The 23,866-nt window shown below is 44.3% G+C and overlaps 2 protein-coding genes across 3 annotated transcripts in view; both read right to left on the bottom strand.

Moving 5' to 3' along the window:
* LOC122407641 (homeobox protein abdominal-A homolog) overlaps positions 1-17,995 on the bottom strand; it is a 43,036-nt gene extending 25,041 nt beyond the window's left edge. For both annotated transcript variants that reach the window (XM_043413979.1, XM_043413980.1), the window contains exons 1-2: positions 15,781-17,995; positions 13,048-13,080 (exon numbers count right to left, since the gene is read on the bottom strand). In XM_043413979.1, coding sequence (XP_043269914.1) covers positions 13,048-13,080; positions 15,781-16,537 — 790 coding nt within the window. In that variant the 5' untranslated portion in view covers positions 16,538-17,995. The remainder of the gene's footprint in view (positions 1-13,047; positions 13,081-15,780) is intronic.
* The window catches only part of LOC122407957 (uncharacterized), a 291,189-nt gene that overhangs the window by 112,188 nt on the left and 155,135 nt on the right, over positions 1-23,866 (bottom strand). Inside the window, exon 5 of the mRNA XM_043414446.1 lies at positions 21,245-21,266. Within this exon, the coding sequence (XP_043270381.1) occupies positions 21,245-21,266 (22 nt within the window). The remainder of the gene's footprint in view (positions 1-21,244; positions 21,267-23,866) is intronic.

Raw genomic sequence — 23,866 nt, 5'->3', positions numbered from 1 at the left:
TGTTTCGACGAAGGTCACTGACACACGAGCGCAGCATTCAGCAGTGTTAATCCCGAGCACCGGAGCACGACGAAGCCACCCAGACTCCGAAGGGAGGCTGCGAACGCCCTCTATGTGTGTGAAAACGTATCCGCGTGTCCGTGCACCGACACCGTGCGAGGATAATGTATTCGGGATTTGGCTTTTTTTTCTCCTTTCAACCTCACGTATTCCAGTGAGCTTGCTTGTGTGCCGCAAGAGAATGTATGCACAACGACCACTGACAGGGAAGCCCGGATCGGCTGAGGTGCAGGCACAGATCGGTGGAGGTCGCTTTTCGTTCCCTCGTACATACGTCCATTATGCATGTATACTTATACATTCTACATACAGATATTCGTGTGGCTATGTAGATCAGGCATATATGGGCCTCGACGCCGGTCGCCTCTCTCGACCACGGGTGCACGCTCACAAAAGCTTGAAAATGGAGCCTTTAGTTTTTATCGTGGGATAAAGTCGTGATAAGCTATATCATGAGAGAGAGAAAGAGAAGTTGGACGAATACCAACGCTAAAAAGAACGCGATTCGTGTGTGTGTGTGTGTGTGTGTGTGTGTGTGTGTGTGTGTGTGTGTGTGTGTGTGTGTGTGTGTGTGTGTGTGTGTGTGTGTGTGTGTGTGTGTGTGTGTGTGTGTGTGTGTGTAAGTGCGTGAAAGGAGGAGAGAAAGAGCACGAACGCATGGACCACCGACGTTACACAGCCGATATCCCGCTGAGAAAAAGACGAGCGAGTCAGCGCACACACGCACTCGCACACTCTCCTGCGTCCATGCTCTTTTCGCTCTTTTTCCTGGCGGGCAAGCTTTTTAAATGCATTTATATTTTTCTACGATCTTTTTCTTTTTTTCAACAATCCTTTTGAACGTCATTCCAGTGAATAACTACCTCGTGACTGCTGTTTTGCTTGCGACTAACGAATTATTATAAATACTACTTTCTTTTCAGTCACTCTCAACAGAGTGCGAAGTTGTTTTTACATTGTTTCGATTATACGTGCGATTCACGAATGAAGCTGTTGCAGGAAAATAGCCAGTGCTAACGAGTTTGTTCACCATGTTCTGTAGAGAAATGTGACTCTTGCACAATTCACGTAACGAGAGTCATTCTCATGAATTGTGAATGAAGTTTATTTTTCGTCTGGGGTTGTGTGACGCTTTTATCTACTGAAAACTTTTATCTTAATTCGTAAGAGCGAGTGATCGAAAAACAATCGACAAACGTGTGTTTCACATTTCCTAGAAAACACGAAGGGCGCGATGAAGTCATGCAAGGAGCACTTGGCTTGGTCATAGAAGATCGTTTTCGCTAACGATCGTGGTAGACGATAAGGGGAAACCACGTGATACGTCTCGTGAGTCTCGTAGGGTTTGAAAGACCCTCGTAGGCCGGGAGTACACACCTTTGACGGTGGCCACGGAACGGAACAAGCCCATGGGGTATATCGTCATCGGGGTCCATTACTCGACGCGTCTCATCGGGGAGATGACGAGCGTGACTATACACACAAGTATAACCTAGGACGGTTAAGGGTTGTTAACACCGCAATTTTATCGGCAGTTTCGAGCGGTTGTGGCGGACGGTGCAGTTGCTCAAGTGCCGGAGAAATTAACGCGGACGGGAGGGGGCCAGGGTAAATTGGGGATGGACCCGAAACTGTGTGGACTTTCTCTTGAATTTCAGACGATGAAAATTTGCTGGACGATTCAACGATGCGTCAATGAACAAAATGGAGATATGCTCTCCAAAACCGACGATTCATTTCCACCCGGTACAGTCCACTTTTGTCAAATTTAAGGCCTCGAATTACACTGGGTAACTCGAGAAATTTGACTCCCCGATACTCCGCTCGTCCGAGTCTGTTGGAAGCATATAAAGCAAAATGGAGAAAGAGTCAGAAGAGTGGAAGAGCAAGAGAGAGAGAGAGCGAGAGAGTGCTGGATGAAAAGAGGAGTCGTGGAATGGCGCAGTAGTGCCATTCGGTATTGGCTATATCTCGAAGCGTAGATTACACAAGAGCCCTTGGGACAGAGAAGAGCACACGATGCCGAGTGTGCATGAAGCTTCACAAACAAAACACACACCAGAGGAGTATGGAACCCTGACCAAACCCCGCCCTTGCATGCCCTCTTCGTCTCTCCCTCTCGCAGGATGTTCGCCCTTTCCGTGTATGTGTCTGTGTTCCCTTCTCTTCGACAACGGGATGGTTCACCCACTGCAACCCGTTTCTGCTTGGCTAGGTTCACGCTAAAATCGTTGCAGGTTAAAAGGGCGAAAGTCGGGTACGGCTCAGCGTAGATTTCACGCCCTTCTGCCCTTTAAGCCTCTGCCAAATATATGTTTATACTTGTGTTTGTGTATGAAGACGCTCACGCCTCTGACTCTCCAACTCACCCCCCGTCCTACCGAAGCTAAAGGTCTATATCGCGCACCGTCAAACCTGCCCGAATTGCTCGTCGTCGTGTTATGCAAACGGCCACATTTGTTACGATAGTAGCCGCAAGGGGCTCGTTCTCCACTACCCCATGTACCACCACCCTGGCCTTCTTGATTCCTATATACCGATATCTTCGTCCAGGGATGTACACATGCATCCATAAATATATACCGTGACACACGTACGAGGAATGTGAGGGTGGTGGATGAGGGCGAAGGATTTTGAAATTTTGGAGCGAGTTTAAAGGAACCCGCTTCACAACTATTCTCTGCTTTATCCATCGCGACTTCAGCAGACTCGAGTCTCCGGTTTAGTCGGGCGGCAAACACACACGCGAGTATACGACGAAACTGCGAGGACGTCTGAACGTCTGGGCTATTATAGTTGACGTCATCCATCTCATCCCTTTCTCTCCCTAACCAACCTCAATCTTTCATCTTTCTTTTGTGTCTTGCGATATTCTCTCCAGCCAAACTTATTCAACGTCATTTTTCTCCTATCTCTCTTTTTCTAGTTGTCTCTCCTCCATCCTCCAAATTCACTGAATCTTGTAAACGAGCTCGCGGAATAGCGACTTCAGTCCTCGTGTCTTTCCCACGCAAAGAAATCTCGTAGAATTACTTGGCGAATTGAATTTTATAAAATAAGAGCAGCCTCACGAAAAGATACTTTGCCCAAGTGTTATGGGAACAGATTTCGAGATTTCTAGGAGTACGAATGGCCAGTTTGCTGCGTGACCATCAATGCAATTGAAGGGAAAGTTCTAAGGATTATACAGAGGAGATCTCGAACTTTAAATGTGTTGGACCTATTTTAAGGATGGTACTAAGTCCATTGAAATGTTTAGTCCATTTTTCTTTGAGTCTTTCTTATGGATTGCTGATATTTCCGAATTCGATCTCTTGGAAATAGTTGAACTATGACGATTTTAATTGGTTAAGATTTTACACAACTTTCACCGAACTTGTGTCCCAGCAGCATCGATTCCACATGCAACGAACATCTTGCAGTGATTAAAATTCGTATTAAATGAATGTTTTTTTTTTTTTTTATTATAATTTCTCGCGGAGTTACAGCACATTAGTTAATTGATCGTCCATCGTCAATTGGCTTGCATTTTTTTCGATCTTCAGTCCAAATCAATTAAAAATCGAATCGTACTGGAAAAAGGACTCATTTAAAAACCAAGCGATTCCAAAATGAAAAAAAGTGCCACGATCACATTTGAGCGATGCAAATTTCAGCATCATTATGTCACTCGCAATCGTTCATAAAAAAGCAACGGACAAGATTTTAGTGTAAGCCTAGCCGGCTCGAGGCGAAACGCGAGATTTTACATATTCCAATTTTGTATTCACTCGTGTTTTGTTTTGACAGATGAAAATGCGTAAACTTCACACAAATCATTCAAAATATGAATAGAAACGTCAATTAACGACTGTGGTCCCCCGCGTCATTACTCGGTATAACGATATTTTATACAACTTCAGTACGAGTTAATTTACGATCAGAGAAACGGTCGGGTGAATGGTGACGGGACAAGTGTCCGACGATAACTCGATCCGTAAGTGTATCGTACAAGTTTCAATTTTCAAAGAAATTCAAAAAAATCAAAATATTTTATGTAACAATGACAGCTCGAATGTGGTACTTTAAAGAATAAAATTTATGCGTTTCGTTATCAATTTTATATTTTTTAATAGAGTAAAAATCGAGAGGCAAATGAGTAGTTTTTCACCATACACATAGGGAATCTGCGGTAATGAGAATTGTCGATTAATTATTCAAATATCAATGTATAAACGTTTTCAAGCAATGTTTTTGCGTGATTCAGGCAATTGAGAGAATCTGCGATTCAAAAGCTGTATTTCTGTTTGTCGAGAGGTCGTCAATATCGGATTGGTGACATGGAAAGATAAGAAAAAGAGCCTGAGCGAGCTCATCTCGGCAATCCGATCCGAATATTTTGAAATATTACTGTTGACCGCGTGAGCTCGAGATTGCTGAAGCCTGTAGTTTAACGTACGAAATACATGAGCGTGAGTATGAATATCATTGACAAGAGCGAATGACCATAAGTGCTCGAACGTTGCAGGCTCCGAAAAAAATTGAAAGGAAAAGACACAGAGAAAAAGAGAGAGAAAATGAGCGAGTACGAGGTAATTAAGAAAATAACGTCAAATAAATTATTAAATCGCCACACTTGGTGGCTGTGGATGAAACTAGAAACACGTAATATAAATTAAGGTTGTTATCAAGCTCGTTATACGAGGTAGCAAGAAGAAGTCGCGCCAGAACCATGAGACGTTGTGTATAGACATACACAATCACGTGTACAAGGAAAAATGTAGAGAGCCAAAATTCCCGCTGTATTTCGAGGGGGAAGGGCAGAGGGAAGATCTCTTTTATCTCTATCACTGCTGTGTTGGCTCATTTGAAAAAGAAATGAAAAAGTTTTTGATTGAGTAAATTGCGACAAGCGTTGTGCCAAAGTATCGCAGTCGAATCGAGAGACCATAGTGAAAGAGGGAGAAAGAGAATGGGAAAAATGGGAGGGAGATGTAAGAAAATGAGACAGAAGCAGAGTCCCAACTCTCTCGGGCATACGAATGGCAGCCATTTGTAGTCGATAGCCATTTCGTGGGGGCCTCAAATAAGCCGTTCTATTACCATAATCGCAGGCGCACGCTCATTCAACGTACATACATTTGTATATCTATATACGCGTATTATATACTTTAAGTCTGTAAAATTATCCGTCCGGATTTGACTCCCTTTCTCACTCACTCATTCACTCACTCGATACGATGCGAGAGACTTTTTATTGCGATTACTCACTCGGTTGCCTCCTATATGTATCGAAGAATTCGCCACTTTTTCTCTCGATTCAGCTCTCCCGATTTTCTCCAAACTTTTTCATCTTCCCTTCTCTCTTTCCTCCCTTTCTTCAGTCTTACTCGAGTAAACGCGAACAGAAACTGGAATGTTCATCGAGCCTCTCACGTGAGTCCTAAGAAATTCGCTATGGCGAACGCTGAGAAGCTATGCTCCCATTGCTGCGAAAATCGTTTCGCTCAACCATTATTGTACACTTATATATATAAGTATATACATAGAGAAGTAAGCGCGGAGGAGAACCATGGACAGATAATGACCGCGATATAATTACACTAAATTGGTTGGCTGGTGCGCACGAGTTGCACGATATAATAATTGCATACTTCCAGTTACACGAGAATATACAACAGCGAATAGCTACTGACAACGATCGTTAAAAGGGGGGAAAAAAGGAACGAAACACCGAGCTGGAGAAACAGTAAAATGGCTGGAGCGCCATTTTCTTCGGCAGCAATACAACATTATTAATTCTCGATATTACGAATAGAAGTAAATGGAAAAGAAAAAATGAAAGGTGAAAAAAATTATATTTTCTACGACATTGAGCACTCGAACGAAAAGTATTGCGCATATCGCGTGACATTATTTCATTCTGGTAAGTGACGAATAATTGGAATCAAGAATACGGTATCATAAGAAATGACGAAAATCCTTTTTGCTGCTTTGTGAACATAAAAATTCTTTATTTATATGATCGAGAACTCGCAATTAATGGAAATTTGATTGAAAAAGCAAAACGTGGCGAAACATCCACGTGCCAAGGATTTTTTTATGGTTGCGACATGAATGAAAAAAAAAAAAAATACTCACACATTGAGCGATATTTTTTACGTGTCTTTTTTACTTTATTTTCTTATTATGTTACGTTGTCGGGCTACTGATATTTTCGTATTCCGTATTTGCCGAAGCTCGAAGTAAAACTGAAGTCCCAAGAAGTCACAATCCTCTCCCTGGAGATATCTCTCGAAGAAAAGCCTTTACTTTCACTCTGCCACGAGTCACACTATGATTTACAAACTTTTCGCGCAAGAATGAAAAAACATACGGACGTTAAGTTTTCCTCGAGTTTCTCTTCCTTTTTTTCCGCTTCGCGCCCTTTCTCGGATCAGGTAAAACTTTATTGCGACCCTTTCTTCCTCTCTCGCAGAAAAAAAAACTGACAAAGGGTACAACGCGGAGAAAGCCGGGGTTGATGCCAGTGAAAAAAAGGAAACGTTTTTTTCTTCGTGGAAATGGGAAGAAAATTTTTAAGAGAAAGCCAGCGACGGTGAGAACGATCGGGTTGCGTAAACTTTCTAAAAAACGGGCTTCTCGCTCTTCATCCAATAAACCCTCTTCTTGTACCACGAAAAATGTGAAAAAACCACAATTTTCACGAACCAACATGGGTCCATAGCGTGTGTAAAAATAATCCTCCTAATTTGTCTTCCGAAATTTATCAACGACCATAAAAAATGATAAATTAACATCGAATATTCTTTTAGATTGAGCAAAAAATAAAAAATTACTTCCGTTAACAAAATCAATAAGAGAATTCGCCGTGACCCTCACATTCCACCGACACAAACGATCGATTCTAAAGTGACAAGAAGAATTCTCGACTAACATCCATTCGAATATTTTTGTAGCTTCAAACGCGTCATTCAAAGTGGAAATAAAGATTGAGCGGTCCGGTGTTAAGGTGAGGGAGAGAAAAAAATCTAGACCCGGCGAAGACGAGGAAGAGAGTGAGATTGAGAAGGGGAGGGAGGGAGGGGGGAGGGGGGGGGTATAAGGTAGTTTTGTGAACTCGTCGGAGTCTTCGGGCGTATATGACGACTATGGCACGCGACAACGGGGTATGTACGCTTCGCACACTGCCCCCACCTCAGCCTCTCGTTCGGTCGCGTCGTATGACCATAAAATAAACGTTTAGGGTGGTGGCACACGGGCAAAGGCACACACAAGCCTGGCAGCACATAAACACTTATATAACGGCAATTAAACTGCTTTTAAGGCCCCATAAAACTGCAGTTTCAATAATCTCTGTGACAACACGATTCTGACCTGACCGGGGCCACCTTTGGGCTTCCTTCTTTACCTAGGTATTCGCGTATACCTAGTAGCACACTTTTAGCGAAAACAGCGCCAAACAATCTCCAACGTATAACCGTAGAAAACCAAACAACTTTGTTTTTCATTTTCAAGCTCAGATTTCTCGTCTCAAACTTCTTTCTATTTAAAAAAAAACTCGTCCATACGAGGCATTCGGAAAAATGGGAATAAAGTGATGATCATAAATAATAAAAATTTTCCCGATTAAATATTCATCGGTCATGAAATGTCTTTTAATGTATTTTGAATATCGGAATATGAGTTTGTGATTGCAAAATTTCTTGAACAAAAACACTCGATGAGAAATATCATGTCAACTTTAAATTTTATCTCGAGAACTTTCTGATAGTTAGTTCTCGTTCTTAGCCATCCAGATATGAACGAATTCTAACATTTACAAGTGTTTCTACCGCCAAATAATGGCTACAAGGAATTTATTACAAGTTACGAACTCGTAGTTCTTCGAAGCCGAATATATATTGGAAATAATAATAAAGAAAGTAGCCCAACAGAGGGGTTCCACTTTGGATCAATTTGTGACACTGTTGAAGAGAAGCATTGATCGAGCAGCCATCGATCAATCGCAATAATTAACACTTAGGACGTTCCTTTAATCCGTCGTCCATTGAGTACATCGTCAATTCTCTCCAATCAGGCATTCTCGAGTATTTCTCAACGTAATATGGGATCCCCGGTATGCTCACACTCGGAATTTATCCCGAGGTTCTTGGGACACGTACTTTAGGAATGGGAGGGCAGAGAAGTGAGTAGATATCTGGTTGATTGGTTCCAGACGTTTTCGGGTGAGTTTGTGGCATCGGTTGGGTGATCGAAAGTGCCGAAAGCGGAAAAAGGGGGTCCAAAGTGCGTATGTGGGAGAAAGAGAGTGGCGAATAGGGTGAGAAAGAAAGATATTCGTTGGGCACTCGAAGGTTGGTCGAAGGGCTGAAGCGAGCCGTTATACCCTCTGAATTCGTTCTGTGGACGAGCATACTTATGAATAAGGTCTCAATGAGGGGGAGTGGAAAAAATGGATGAAAAGGAAGTCTCGTAATTTAGAGGATGACTGAGAGGAGTGCCGAAAACGAAAAATTAGCAGGGGAGTCTGCTGGGAGATTGCAAAAGTCCGAGGAATAATGTACGAGCGTTACAGAACGTGGCCGCCATCATCGAATGCTAATGAGGGCATGGCGTTCGCGAACATTTGCGGAGGTCGAAGAGGAGACACCCTGGCTTATTCTACCGCTCTCTTGGCTCTTGTTGTTTACATACAACGCCGCCAGAGGCTCCGTTGTGAAGCAACACCGACATTGAAACCAGCCGGGATCGGACTGATTATAAATTATGCATTATCTTCCATGTGGTATATAGACATATAAATACACGCAGAGAATAACCGAAAATCCGAACGGACACGTTCCCAAACGCTGCAGCTACTGCTAGACTCGGACCCTCTTCCGCTCTCTCACGTACACATTCAACGTCCAAGCACTTCCTCACAGTCTCTCCCCTCCAGGCATCCTGCTCATCTTTCTGTCTCCCTCTAAAATCGCCTCTATGTCGTTTTCTATAGTGCTCGGTCCAACAAAAATGCTCTTGCCCTGTCGAGGATCCCGTGTACAGAAAACGCGAGGATAATCTATCGCGCGTACGTGTCCGCACTGTGCGCCATTCCTTCATCTCCTCGGATACGCCATATTGTAGAATGCGCTTCGAGTTTGGCTGATGGCTCTCGAGCTCGAAACGATGGGATGTTTTTGATATTACTGAGTCGGATTTATGGCTGGCAAACGAAATGAAGTTTATTTTTGTATTATTCAAATTGTTTTTGTGACCTACTTCGCTTCTTTCATTTGCAATTTGGATTCGGTCGACCCTCCTCGATTTTATTGCTTGCTCCAAAAAACAAAGATCGAAATGTAATTTTTTTATTTATTTTTTTCAAGTGTTTCTATGGAGGATAAATGTATGGATATTGCATCGAGTTTCTTTCAAGCAAATGAATTTCATTGTCTTACGTCAAAGGGATTTCAAGAACGAGAACAGCGGGACGTTAAATCCTGTATGTGGCGCGATTACGCGGACAAAGAGATGCTGCAACAGCCAGCAGGCTTGGCTTCGGACCACGGGCAAAAGCGAACAAAAGAAGATTAAGGAAAGAGAAAAATGGTGGAGCTCAAAACCTGAGATACTCCGAACGCTCCCCGCCTAGCGGGGACGGAGAAGGAGACGGCTGTTGCCCAAGGAGTGAAAAAATAAATAAGGAAAACGAGCCTGTTGTGAGCTCGAGAGTTGGAATCGACGAAAGAGGTTAATGGGAACACCGCGAAGCGAAAGAAGCCGCTAACCTGTATGTAGACACTCTTACAACAACGTACTCGGTACTGGACACATACATTTTTATACATCGCGATAAAAGCTCAAGAATGCCATTATGCAAATAGGCCGTGAGATGGCGCCTCTTCTTTCGGATCCGAGAAGATTATTCATATATTACTCTGCCACAGTGTCCCGATTAATTTCACTTTTTTTCGTGAAACAATATTCTATGGAAACACAAATTCACTTTCATTTTCTTGTGAATGGAAATTTTATGATTCGAAATATTATTGCACGTTGTTAACCCACGGGAAGAGTATCAGCAGCGACGACAAAAGATTAACTTAATTTATCAAATTTCAATTTATCAAATTTTTGTTCCGAAATAGAAGCCCGAATAATTGATTTTCTCCATATTCGTTTCTGCAATTTTGTTTATTTCAGAATGAAATTATTCGGAGTGAAAAAAACGGAGACACTTCTGCAGATTTCAAATTGAAAGCGAGCGAGATAAAATTCATCATGACCCTCGAAATCAGCCGCAACAGTTTCCTTTAGATTGGTTTACAAGGATCAGGTGTGTGCGGTCGCTCCAATAAAGGAGCGTAAAGCTCGACGTTGAAGGACGTAATGATTTTACGAGGTGACTCAACAGAAGCGCTCTCGCTTTTCTCAACACCTCTGTCGATCGTAACTACACCCAATATGTGTGCTGAGGCTACTTATAGTGTCAATTTCGGTTGTTTACCCTCGATTGCCAGTCCAAGAAAAGCCCGCGTAGGAGGACGCCTTCCGGAAATCTATTATAATATATTAAAGAGGTTACCTGGGTTAGCAGGGAAAAGTGTCTTTACTATTTTTCTTTTCCAACTCATTTGAATATTTCAATTGTTAACGAAAATATTCTCACTGCGGTATGAGATATCGTATCGAACAATGTTTTTTTAACATTTTTTTTATTTCATTGTGATCGAAATGTTTGAAAAGAGGAAACCGAAGTTGGGAGAATTTAAATGTCCAAAATAGGTGAATTTCTGAAAGGTGATGACGTAAAAATTCAGAGGCTTATTAACATTATCAAACCTGAGAGTTTAACGTTTGGAAATAACAGGAGTACCATTTTTCTTCGGCGTTTAAAGGCCGGTAATTGGAAGAAAATTGGAGCTCGAGGTCGAATGAATCACCGTTTGACCTCCATTCGACCCACATTTTTTCAACTAAAAAATAACCTTTTCGGAGGTTTTCATTCACGTTATCGGTTCGAGGGTTAGAAACTTCGATTTAGATCTCTAAAACGATTTTTGGAATACAGTTTTGCATCCGAAAACTTAACTGGCATTTGTAATAATTGATTCCCGAGCATCGTCATAGCACTAGAAAGAACAAATTTCATGGCAATATCGACATGGAACGACTCGTGCCACTGGAGTGTTCAATTAAAACCCACCAAAGGTCAATTTGCACTTAACGTCGAGCGGTTTAAAAGCGAATTAATGCGTTATCAGGAAAACAAAACGGAGTCAACTTGAAAAAGCGTGCCCGTTCGTTGTATGTGCGATTGAACGAAACGTTATTCGACTAGTTGGCGCCAACGGGCGAGTAAAGAAATAAAAAAAAAACGGCTGCGCTCTTATAAAGAGCTTGAATTATAAAGTAGCAAACGTGGGCTGGGCGCACATTGTCTCGAGAGAGTTCAAAGCGTGGTACATACAAACGCACTGATAGGAGACGTCGCATAGTTTTGTATGCGACGAACGTGTTCATAGCTCGAAAGCCATGGGAGTTATTGCTCCTCAAGAATTGAGCGAAGTATTGCGACGGGGTGCGAGAGACGGAGAAGGAAAAAAAGGAGTGCGAGATGAAGAATGACGGTGATAGAAAGGCCCATTGCGAAATCTTAATTGTGTTTAATCGTCATTCATTGTGGCCATTGTGTGCCAGCAAGTGCCGAGCATTAAGAGATAGCCAACCAGGATAGAGCGTCTCTCTTTCTCTCGTTCTCTTCCTCGCTTTTGTATTTCGCATTTCTCCCTCAATTCCATACCCATGGTATACACACACATATATACGCATTTACTTTACGAGATCGACGACAGGTACTACCGACCACGTAAACGCGCCTTTCGCGTGCTCCAGAAGCGTAAGTATTAGCTTATATTGTACGTTACGTCGCGCTCTTGCGTTCCTCCTACGTTCGCGTCCACGCCGAACTCTTCTCCGGCTCTCGGTTTCCTCTTTTGCGTGCAAATACCCGAAAAATTAATCATCAAGATTTCAAAATACGTGTGGAGCATATTTTCGTTCGTTCAATTACATTTTAATGTTTAAGACACTGCGGTATCAATGAATTTTGAAAGACAGTATCGTGCCAATGTGTTTTTTTATTTGTTTGAGTTTGTTTGTCATATTCAGGAGCGTTCGGTTCTGATTCAAATTTCCATGCGGGGAGCAAAATCATTTTTGAGGCTTCTAGAAATTTTTACGAAATATAAATTACTTTGATATACTCAAAGGAAAGTGAAAGTTCTTTTGATATTTTGAAAAAATGTTTGATTAGCTTTCCGGGGAACTAATTTTGTTGAACGTTCAGTGAGTCTGATACAATTATTTGGTTGATAAAAAAAAAATGACAAATGAAAAGAATCGGAAAAGTAGCAGCGTTTCAAAAGTCAACGTGAAAATGCCGGGGCGTGAAGCAGCCGATCCACGTTCATTACACGAGTGCATGAAAATATGTTGCGTATGAAATTAATAACGTCAATTATATCGAAGTCCCGTAGCTAAGCGAATTTCTGGGTGGGCCGCGAGTTCGTTCCCTCCCGGTGATGATACTATACCGAGGATTAAATCGAGAAGAGAACGCGCGGAGCGAGCACTCTCTTTTTTTTCTCGAGCAGCGAAAATGTGGTGGCCACATGTGCTGAGAACGAGAGCCCAAAGTGAATTTTCTTCCTCTCCCTCTCTCGCTCTCTCCTTTTATTTTTTTTTTTGTAGCAATCCATTCGTTTCCAGCCGGTTCGCTCATTGCCTCTCATTCTCTTTAAGCGGCCATTTTGAAATGCACTAGCCAATATTGAATCCTAAATTCGTCACATTGTGCCACGAATTAAGATCGACCGAAGAGCGAATTCGTTGATTTAAAATGAAACGTTGCAATTAGAGATAAATGTGTGCTGAGTCCGATGCGTTATAATTATTAATATTTAACATTACCGATAAGGGATTTCGTGTTATAAAGTACGATAAAAATCAATTTTTACTCACCGCATACGACTCTGTCGAAGGGGCTTATCCAGTCTGAAAAGAGAAAACGAGAGAATTTATATTATTCCTTCAATTCCAGCCCACGAAACAACGGAAGGTAATTGGACGTCGGAAAATAACATTGACTGTGTAGTTATAATATGCGTACAAGGCTCCACTAAAAGGGAGGAGTAAAGGAGAGGATGCGAGGGAAGGACGAAGAGAAAACAAGAGGGAAAGAGGAAAAAGCTTCGAGTACAGAGGTTAGAGGTGGGCGTGCATGCTACTGTGTTATATTTAACATATACGTATAACGTATACATGAACAGAGCTACAGCTATATACGTATTCAGAAAACGGAAAACGCATGCTCTTCTGGAGGGAAAGGGTAACGGCCGGAAACGAGGATCCGACGCCGACGTCGGCTCTCGACGGTCCGCGTGCCTAACTATCACAAACGGAGACGCAATTAGAAAGCCAGACGAGAGATTAGGAGTTCTAACGAGACTGTATAGCAAAGCCCACCACCGGGAGAAGGAGAGAAAGGAGCTTTGTGCCCGTGGTAATTTCTTCAACCACGCGCTTACCGAATGGGGTAGAAGTTCTGCAAGCTGATGTATATGTATGATTGATTATATACATGTATGTGAGAAATACTGTCAAAGATTTGTGTTTTGAAACATTGTCTGTTGCAGTGTTCCAAGCTTGGCATAGATATGCCGGCATAACCGCAAGAATACTTGTAACCGGAAGTGCCAATTGCGATAAAAGACGTGAATTCGATGGTGCGACAAGCTTTGCGAGCAGGGGGAATCGCGTTAAATTTGAATCGACTTAAAACAACTCGCGCGATTCGATCAACGGTAAGATCGGCAGGTGGCGATTCCGTTATGGATGTATTTGCATTGCAAAGATCGGGCCGTCGCGTCTTCATCATCGGGAGCTCGTTTCAGACGCTTGACAATAAAATATCTCACTTTTTGTCGTAAATAAAAGCTGCCAGGGTTACTTGCTTGATGATAAAAAGATTCTAGTATCGCTGGTGTAAGGAACAAGAGAAAGAGAGAGAGAGCTCTTTTGAGTAGGCCCAACTGCAAGAGAGACATTAACTTCGCTACGGACTGACTCGCGATGCCGGTAAAGCGATTAACTCGTCCGAGTTACCGTTAAAATTAAAACTCGATCGATTTGTTAATGGCTCCGGTTCCTTCAATGATGCATGCTAGCGAACTAATTCAGACTCTCCTGAAACACGTGAAAGCCATTCGACTAATATGCTATTGCCATCAGCAACGCGACGAGGGTCGTGTGCATATTTTACGGCTGGACATAGCGCAGGCTAGACTACTTTGACGGAATAATTATTGACTTTATCTTTGCTCTGGATGTTGCAGCTGCTGAAGGAATCAAGGCGTGGGAAAAACGTGTTCCGCGATTGCCAGGTGAAAAACTCGAACGAGAACATTTTCTCGTTGTACGGTAGTCGAGAATCATATTGTATATCTCCGCCTTACAATGTCAGCCAGTACAAAAGAGGATGCTATTAAAGCACAACGTTTATCGTGAGCAATTAAAAATAATATAAAGAAATAATCCGCAAAAAACAACGCAGCGAATGATATAAATCTAGAAAAATGACGTTCGCGTTTTCTCTGACCGATTGAAATATCTTGAGGAAGCGAAACGTTCCGTCGGCCGCGGAACGACGACCACAAGCTGCATATATGCATGCGTTTGCTTTCCTCTCTCCGATCTCAAGGAGAGCTCCGTTCCATTAATAGCCGCGGTGCCACCATGAGCCGAGGATAGGAATTTTACACCCTGAAGAACACGTTCCGTGTGTGTATCTGCGATCTGCCATTAAACTTTACGCGGTTGTGGAGTGATGTATTGGCGTGATACACGAGAGGCGCTTGAGCTTGTCACGATTATGTGGAAGGGAGAGAGAGCAGCGTCCTTACAGCCATTAGAGAATACCATATGAACACTCGTGACCCGTCACTGTTTGTTATGTTTCAAGAAGAGCCACGACGGTAAGTTAGGCCTAGCGACGGTAAGACGTGCCACCGTGCGACGGATCGCACTTTCGTTGAAGCTCCGAATCCGTTTTAGGCTTTGGAACGATGATTAGGTGCAAGCGGCCGCATAGAAATTAATTATTTCGAGGAGCCCTACTATCGGAAGTCGTAATAGCTACATTCAAGTAATGTAATGACTCGTGTTATCATTATTATTGTCATTATCGTTGCTATCATCATTTTTATCATCAGCGCCGTTGTGATTAGTGTTATTGTTGCCGCTATTGTTATTACTCTTATTGTTTCGTATGATTGTTAGTCTTCACAGCGTAATATCGGTTACAAGATTCCTTCATGATAAATTAGGGCGTCGAGCCGTAGAACGAGTCTTCCATGAAGCTTGACAAGTCCCACAAACTCACGCTACATTCGTGGGAACAGCGAAATGAATTAATTTTTGTAACATGGAATAGCATATAAATGAAGAACTCGAGACCTTTATCGACGAATCTTGTAAGCTTTGAAGAAATCACCGTTGTACGCTGCGGTGATTGCGAGGTTCTATGTCAAAGCATGCATTCAGGAATGTGAGAAAAATAAGTTGAAACCAAGCGAGAGGCGTAAGCTGTACATGTGATTATCGTGGTAGAAACGTGCCGATGTATAATAATTTCGAGATGAAATTCATAAAAAAAAAAAAAAAAAAAATTGGTAAATAGCGAATAGTCGAACTTACCGGTGATGGACATCCAGGGATATCTCGGTATGTCCGGTATACCAGGTTGTCCAGGGTTGGCGGGTTGCTGACATGAGGTTAGAGGATCAACGACAGCGGAGGCAGCGGCCGCTTGATGGTAGAATTGTGCGGCGGCAGCCATAGAAGCCGATGCCGCTGATACGGCGGAGGAGGCTGATGCCGATGAGACGAGTCCACCGGGGGTACCACCATTTTGATGATGATGACTAAGGGTATAGTTGACCATAGGATCGGTAGAACTAGGGGCAACGTTGCCGGTAAGACTCGCGGTATAACGACACGATTTGTCGCCGGTAGCGGCGTCAACCGCAGCCGCAGCCGCGAGGGCAGCACTCGATGCCGCTGATGAACCAAAGCCAGGTACCATGGACGAGGTCGCACCAAAAGCGGCAGCGGCTACGGCCTGCTGCTGTTGATGATGGTGATGAGCCGCCGCTGCGGAAACGTAAGGATACATGCTAGATGCGGTTCTAGCAGCGGGTGACGTGGACGCGGAACTACCCGAGTGCTGGGGACTCGAGCCCGTCGGACTCGGTGAACTGTGCTGGGCGTAATTCGCGGCCGCAGCCGCGACAGCTGCCGCCGATAGGCTTGATTCGAGACTCGATGCTGAGCCCGGACCACCCGAACACCCCTGTACTGTACTCGAATTAGCTGCACTTGCGAACAATTGTTGATGATGAAATTGCTGATGATACTTCGGTAGCATACTATCGATTATGAATTTCGAACTCATTGCTGGACGGCACGAGCGCAATGTTTCGGTGTACGTCGCGCGCGAACCGGGGAATCAGGGGAAAGGGGAAAGGGTGAATACGCGGAGGATCTCATTAACACCGGATGCACTGATTATTCGAGGAGGGTCCTTCTAAATTCGCCATCCTTGCCTCCACCTATTTCGTTATTTACTCTGCTTATTTAATTTTCCTTTTTTTTCGTCGATTATCTTTTTTTTTTTCTTTTTTAAGGGCTATTGTTCACTATTGCGTTCACGCAGCCACAGCACGACCTCCCTCTTACTAATCGTGTATCACAAAATATCGTCAAAACCAGTTGACAACGAAACAAAAACAGCACCTTTTGGGTTTTCCTTTTTCCTTTTGTACGAAGTAAACACGTACCACACGCCCGTTTATCGCGACCACGGGGTTCCTCGTATTCCAGGTGCGAATTGCACCCGGTACTCGCGTCGTTTTCCAGCGTGCGCTCGACGCACCGCTTCCGAAGCCACAGAAGAGAGATCCGAGGTGAGGTGACCCCCTCCTCGCCGGTACCCTGGTCCACGTTGCGACCGCGAGGATGACTCCCTCTCCAACGACAACCGGGTCTATGTCGCTTCTGGCTCTCTTTATTGGTGCCTTTACCCTCGCTTGTTGTTCCCTTCTCTCTCTCGCTCTCACTCGCTTATTCTTTCCCTCTCCAGCTCTTTCTATTTCTTCAAACACCCTTTGTATTTGTTGCGATTCTTCCCTTATTCCTCCGTTTTATATCACTGAACGCAATTGACACATCGCACAATAGAATAAGAGCTTGGGCACAGCGGTATCGAGCTCAGAGAATTAACTTGCATATCGCCGATCGCTACGATACCATTTTTCAACTATTTATTAAACACTGAGTCCCTTAACGTCTTGCCATGCTTGTGTCACAGAGTTACACATGAATCCTCTCGGTGCGAACTACGAAGAAGCCAAGGAGACAGCAGAAGAAGAGGAGAAGAGGGAATAAAAAAAGAAGGTTCGTAGCACGTCGATGACGTTGGATTGATGACAGGGCGCGCGCGAATTTGCAGGAGTCGGAAACCTCGAGTCAGCTGGAGCAGCTGTTTCTCACACACGCACTGACTTATTAGGGAGTATGACGGCAAGGATGGCCGAATTATAAGACACGCGAAAAAATGTTTAGCTTGTGTTTACAACGTCAGTAAGAGATATAATGATGGACGGTTTTACGCTGGTGTGTGACGCTGACGTTGTCCTCTTCTTCGTGGATGAAAACACGGTGGGAAAACAGTAAAAGCGACGAGAGAAGGAAAATGCACGGTGTTTGAGAGCACACGGGGCGCGCGCGTCAGGGCCTGTCAGGTGTTAGAAGCCGTTTCTTGCGTACTTCTCGGATAGTCGACGAATCCTTTATGGGCCATGCATGAAGGTACTATAGCCCCCTATCCCGAACGCCGCGTACTACACACCACGGCCAGCTAAATGTAACCCCTTACAATAATGGCGCCGCTTGTCTCTCGTCGGGCAATCCCCCCTCTTCGACAACTACTGGCACAGCTGGTAAACAGAGCCCGCCAATCGGTTGACGGCCTTACGAACCGCTGGCCAATCCTGGCGAGGCTAGGCGCGCCAAGATGAATGGGTCTCCGCGGTGCTGCTACGTTCTCTCTCTCTCTCTCTCTATTTCTCCGTCGCTTTTGCTCACTCTTCGTCGATTCGAAGTGTGTCTTTGTTACTCGCGCTCCTCGCTTTCGACGCTGGCTCACTCTCTACTCGCTCGTCTCATTCGCACGGGTTCGTGTCTTCTTCCGTCTCCGTCTTTCACGGTGCGCTTCAGACCCTCTGGATTCTTCGATCTTCGCTCTCGCTTCCTCGCTCTTCGGGACATTCAACAGAGAGAATAAGATGAAAGAAATACGGGAGTGAGGGAGACCGAAAGTTGGCTCTTTCTCGCTCGGGCACGCGGGAGTCGCCGATGACTGCTTCGCTTCTCTCTTTTTCTTTCCAGACGCGGTCCGCCGCCGCCGCCGCCGCCGCCACCACGGCTGTTTCTACTGCTGCCGTCGCTGGCGATCCTGATCGAGGTGGTGTATACCCGGCGCTCCTCTGCCACAACTGGCTTCAAGCCTCGCTCCTCGTTGTACCTACGACTCTCTTCGCTTCGAACTCCAACGATTCTCTGCTCCCTTCCCTCTCTCTCTCTCTCCCTCACTCTTTGCTTTCTATCTTTATCTTTTTCTCTCTCGCGCGATATACAATATACCCGACTGTATAAGCGCTCTCATGACGATTCTACAGACATATACTCTCTCGTCACTATTGCGCCCGGCCACTATAGTTACGCGTTCATTTTCTCCACCGAAAACACGACTTCGTGCATTAGTGTTGTAGGTCGTTCCTCGCGAACAACATGCCAACGGTCTAAAGCCTCTCACAACTATGTGGTTATATCTACTTCGAATGATGACTCCCGACAAGACTCTCTTCCCTCTTCGTTCGCGGTGTACACACCCAGCTAAGGTTTCTTCCATATCGTTCTGTTTTAGTTGCTTCATCCGCGTTCTCTTCCATCGCTACCCTCTTCGCGTTCAATCTTCCTCCCACTCTCTCCTCTCATCTTTTATACAGCAAAACTATGTTCGTAATTATATACCGCTTGTGACGTCCTTGCGCAGAGTCTGGACGACCTGTCACTTTGCCACTTCGCATACCACGAGAGGCTCCCTTTTCTCTACTCTCTTTCTCTCCAGCTTTTTCTGGGCTCGTGATGCAGTCACAAGTCTAATAGCACGTAATCGTATTTTATTTTGTACATCAGAGCGAGTTCATAACTGCGAGATAGCCGTGTGCCAACCCCGAGTCACTCTTTTCTATGTGTTTTGGCCCCATGCGAAGGATCCTTTCATTTTATTAGCCTTCTTTTCCTCATGCAGTTTCACTAGTTCTGCTGGCCGCTTCTGATGCTGCCTTCAAAATCTTCTTTCCCGCTTATTTTTCTCTCGCTTCTTCTCCTCCTGTATACAGATCTACTGCACCTCAATGATATTTTTCTCTTTTCCACCGCATATCTTTCTTCGCTGCCTTTCTCTTTTCGCTCAGACGACGCACACTCGTGAAATATCCTACCACGTTATTGTATGTACCCATTCCACCAGAAGATCGCCTCTCCTACAGTTCTCTCTCTCTCTCTCTCTCTCTTTCGCCTTATCTTTTCGGATCCTTCCCAACTCGCTTCTCTTCTTTTTTTCTTCCTCCTGATCCTCATCGTTCCCAACCTTACCAGAACTCACTCGTTCATCGTTTCTGTGAGTTTTTCTTTCTCTCTCCCTCCCCCCTTTTCCTGATTTTTTACCCTTTTTTTCTCCATTTTCTTTTTTCTCTTTGGCCGTTGTGTCGAACTTACAGCGGTAGCACCAACAGCAAACCCGAAGCTTTCACGAAACTCGGAGTCGTCCTGTCTCCCTCGTACCCACAGCTTCCTGTTCGCATCTGCCAGTCTATACGAGCGCAGCTCAATGCTCGGATATCTTTGCCTCCTCGTTTTTCTCCTTTCTCGCCGAACCTCCACCGCGTTCAACCAGGAATCGACCTATACCGACTCCAACTTCTCCCTTCGAATTCCGTTTCTTGCTCTTTCTTCACTTCCCACTATTTCGAATACGTCTCGATGCTGATCTTTCGACGACTCTTATTCTTCTACCGATATCACATCGCATTCCGAATTCCATAGTGATTTTTTTCCAAAGCATCCAGCTCGGACAAACAATCGAGGACATTAAAATGAAATATTTTCAAACATTCGATTGCATATTATGGCAGCTTTCATGAATTGTTATCATTCTGTATAATCTCGAAGGAGACCTTTTTTGATATTGGACGAAGAAAATATTTTCGGAGATCCACTGGCTCCGTAATTCTTTCGGATTCTGCTGCAGACAGATAGTGGACTCTTGTATAGCTATTTTTTCGCTTTTTTCTGCGATAGGAGTATTTTTCCGATGGGAGAAGACTCTCGAGATCTTGGCAAACGCCAAACTCGTCCCCGTTGGAATATATCGAAACGTCTTTCCTGCTCGTCGAGACCGACAGAGCATCAAGCACTCACTCCCGCTTATTTGAGGATAGAAAAAAGGGAGAGAGGAAAAGAAAGAGGAGCGCATAGAATGGAAGAAAGTGAGTTCCCGAGCGGCAGCGTCTTAGCGGCAGAAAGGGCAGAACGAAAAAGGCGCTCATCTCGGATTGTAGGAGTGTGGGGTACAGAAAAAGCCGGGGAAGGGGGAAAAACGGAGGCGGGTAAAAACCTCCCTTGTCAAGAGAACAGTCTCGATCTCTTCCATTCTCGGGATATTCCCCCTTCTGATGTGGCCAGCCCCATTTTTAATACCCACTTTCACCAGTCTTCTTCCCAACAATTCACCGGGCAAATTGTTCGAAAATTTTCTCAACGACTATAGATAAATTATTCTTACTGAATCACAGTAAAGAACAAAAAGAGAGAGGGAGACCAAGAGAGAGTCTCAATGCGCGCCGACTTGTATCCCTGTCCCGGGGGTCAAATAAATTTTCAAATAATAACGAAAGAGCCCGCTCAACTTTTCTTCATTATTATTTGACTCTCGATGTTTTCGCACACTGACAAAATTAATAATCATCCTTCTAAATTATTCTTTGGAAGATCGATCCGAGATTAAACTAAAACAACATCGCTTCATGATACTCACAGTTTCGATGCTCCCGGTAATTCTGAAACAGAAGAAAAAAAGAGACGATTATTCCTCGGTATGTTGAAAAAACTCTTGTAAAATTGACTATTCATCGCTAGGAGGTATCTTCGTATCGTGGGATTTACCACGTAAATCAATGAGACAAATCTAATTTTTAAGGTAAGCTCGTAAAAAAAAAATCCTCACCACAGGCGATCACCTGCGTAGGGGGGGAAACGCGGAGGCCTAAAGACCCAGAGTCGGCGAGAACTGACAGCTAAACAAGCCAAAGATGCCCAAAGAAGAAAAAAACGAAGTACCAGGCGTGGCTCTCAGGTAGTATCGAGAAAAATGTCCCAGAATCTCCCGAGAACTCCCACCCTTCTTAACGCATGCATAATATACGAAGACGAATAGTTTCTGCCCCCGCATTTCGTCCAAAGCCACTTTCCGGCGTTGTTGTTTTTTGTTCCCCATTTTCTTAAATAGAAAAACGGTGATAAATTCGTTCCGCGTTCTTTTTTGAAAATGCCGTCTTCGTTCTATCCCTCAAACCCCTTTTCACCGCCTGTGAAAAAATTACGTCCGGTATAACAGGAAATAATGATGAAAAAATCTCCCTCGGCCCTTTGTGTCGGATTGAAGAACGCGTGGGGGATGATCTACATTGAAGTATATTGCGAAATATGCGAGCGACGTAAAGGGAGATTCTTGAAAGGGGTTGTACGTTTTTCCTTCCGAGGGTGCAGCAGCTCGCCAACAAGTTGAATAGAGAGCACGGCCCACCAACAATAAAATGACTACCGCACGCTACTATTTACACACATACCCACACATTATACGTGTTTCGCATAAATAAGGGCTGTTCCGGATAGGCCCCGCTTCCACCAGACCCGATTAGGTGAATAATTCTCTTCGAATATAATCCAAGAAGGCGAAAGAGCGCACGAAAAATTGAAGAGCGGAAAGTAGACGGCGCTGGAGTTTCTATCTCTTTGCTTTTTTTTATTCCCCTTTTCCTTTCACGTTCGACGATTTATCGCGAATCTTGGACTCCCCTCGTCACGCCCCGAGTCTTCGTGCTCCGGTCCTCTGGGGCATCTTTTGCTTTTTTTCTCTGTCCCCCTCATTCTTTTTGGTCTCGCCGATGTGGCAATACCAGAACTTCGGTATACAGAACGTACACGGAGCAAAATACGAGCCATCTGGAAGTTTGGGCAAGAAAAAAGTGCGCGAAACACGAACGGAGGGAAAAACTCCTCTGGTACGAACGCGCAATAAGTAAAAGGGCATAACCTGCTTCTCTGGGACGCGCTGGATCGACCTCGCCGCGTCCCTTTGTCCGTCGATCGTTCTCCTGTTTATTTTCTGATGTGAGGCTCGTGCCTGCGAAACACCATCAAACCCCGTGAAGAGCCAGCCGCGATAGGAGAAGAGATAGAGACGGAAAGTATGAGCCAAGACGAACGATATCGCGCGTCCTGAGTTCTGCAACGAAAAATCTTACGGTGGAGGGTGCAATGCCCCAAGGAGTTCTTACCGATGGCCCTTATGGCCATACATGTCCTCTATATATTTATTTGAAAAAGGCGAGAGGAGAAAGAGACGAAGCACGGGAGAACCTCTCACGAGCCTCCATACGTGGCTGTCAGTTACGTGATAGATCGATCATTTACACCATCCCACTGCGAATTCACGACACGTAGATCTTCCTGCAACCTACCGCAGCTCCATCGGCTCTTCGAATCCCCCACCCATTTTTCATTATCCCGAGTTGAACTTAGAGCAACCGAGTAGAGCCAACAACATGACGACTGTAACTGAAAAAAGATCCACGTACGAGATAAACTTGATGAGTTTTTTAAAAAATCGATGAAAAGTAAGAGCAATGCTGTTTCCTGACTCTTCAAACGTAGGGTGCAAAAGTCACAAGTGTTTCCGAATTATTGAGAGTAAATATGAAATGCATGAACGAATGATTTATCAAATATTTTAACTATGATTTTCTCAACAAATAACAGGTTCAATCGCTTTAGGGATGTTTCGGGTTTTCCTGAAAATCACTTGTTCGAGCAAACTGCGATTTCATTCGTACACGAACAATCGTACGAGGGTCTTTGTTCCAGAACAATATATCAATTTCAGCTGATTTTTCGTGGCAATAAAATTTCGTTTTAGTGTCGTTTCGATGGCTTTTCGAACGAGTCAGCGGGCGCGTGTGACTACACGAAATACGTGATTTGTTGCTGGACCAGAATGCTCTCGGGGACTGGCGGGATGATCCGGCAGGAAGAAAGAGAGATAAAGAGAGAAAGCGAAAAAGAGACGTGGAGAGAAGAAGACGGTTGGATCGAAAGTGCCGTGTCTAGAGATTCGAGTCGTGGATAACAAGTGTCCAGGCTGAAACTGTCTTTTGGAATTTCGAGGATCACGGGCGCGTTCTGCCTTTCGTACGTTCTTTTCCCTTCTTTCTTTTTCTTTCTCTCGAGATTTCGAGAGTTTTGAGCTGATCGAGAAGAGGTGGGGAAGACGCGGAGGAGGGCGGGGGAGAAGCAAAAGCCAACGAAAAAGAGAGATGGGCACTGGTTCGAGATTCGAGAGAGGCAGGATCGTTCGTACTCCAGGATGACCCAAACTCCT

This window comes from Venturia canescens, chromosome 3, assembly GCF_019457755.1.
Source record: "Venturia canescens isolate UGA chromosome 3, ASM1945775v1, whole genome shotgun sequence".
Classification (NCBI taxonomy): domain Eukaryota; kingdom Metazoa; phylum Arthropoda; class Insecta; order Hymenoptera; family Ichneumonidae; genus Venturia; species Venturia canescens.
Note: the sequence above shows the minus strand (reverse complement) of the source record. Positions and strands in the feature narration are given on the sequence as shown.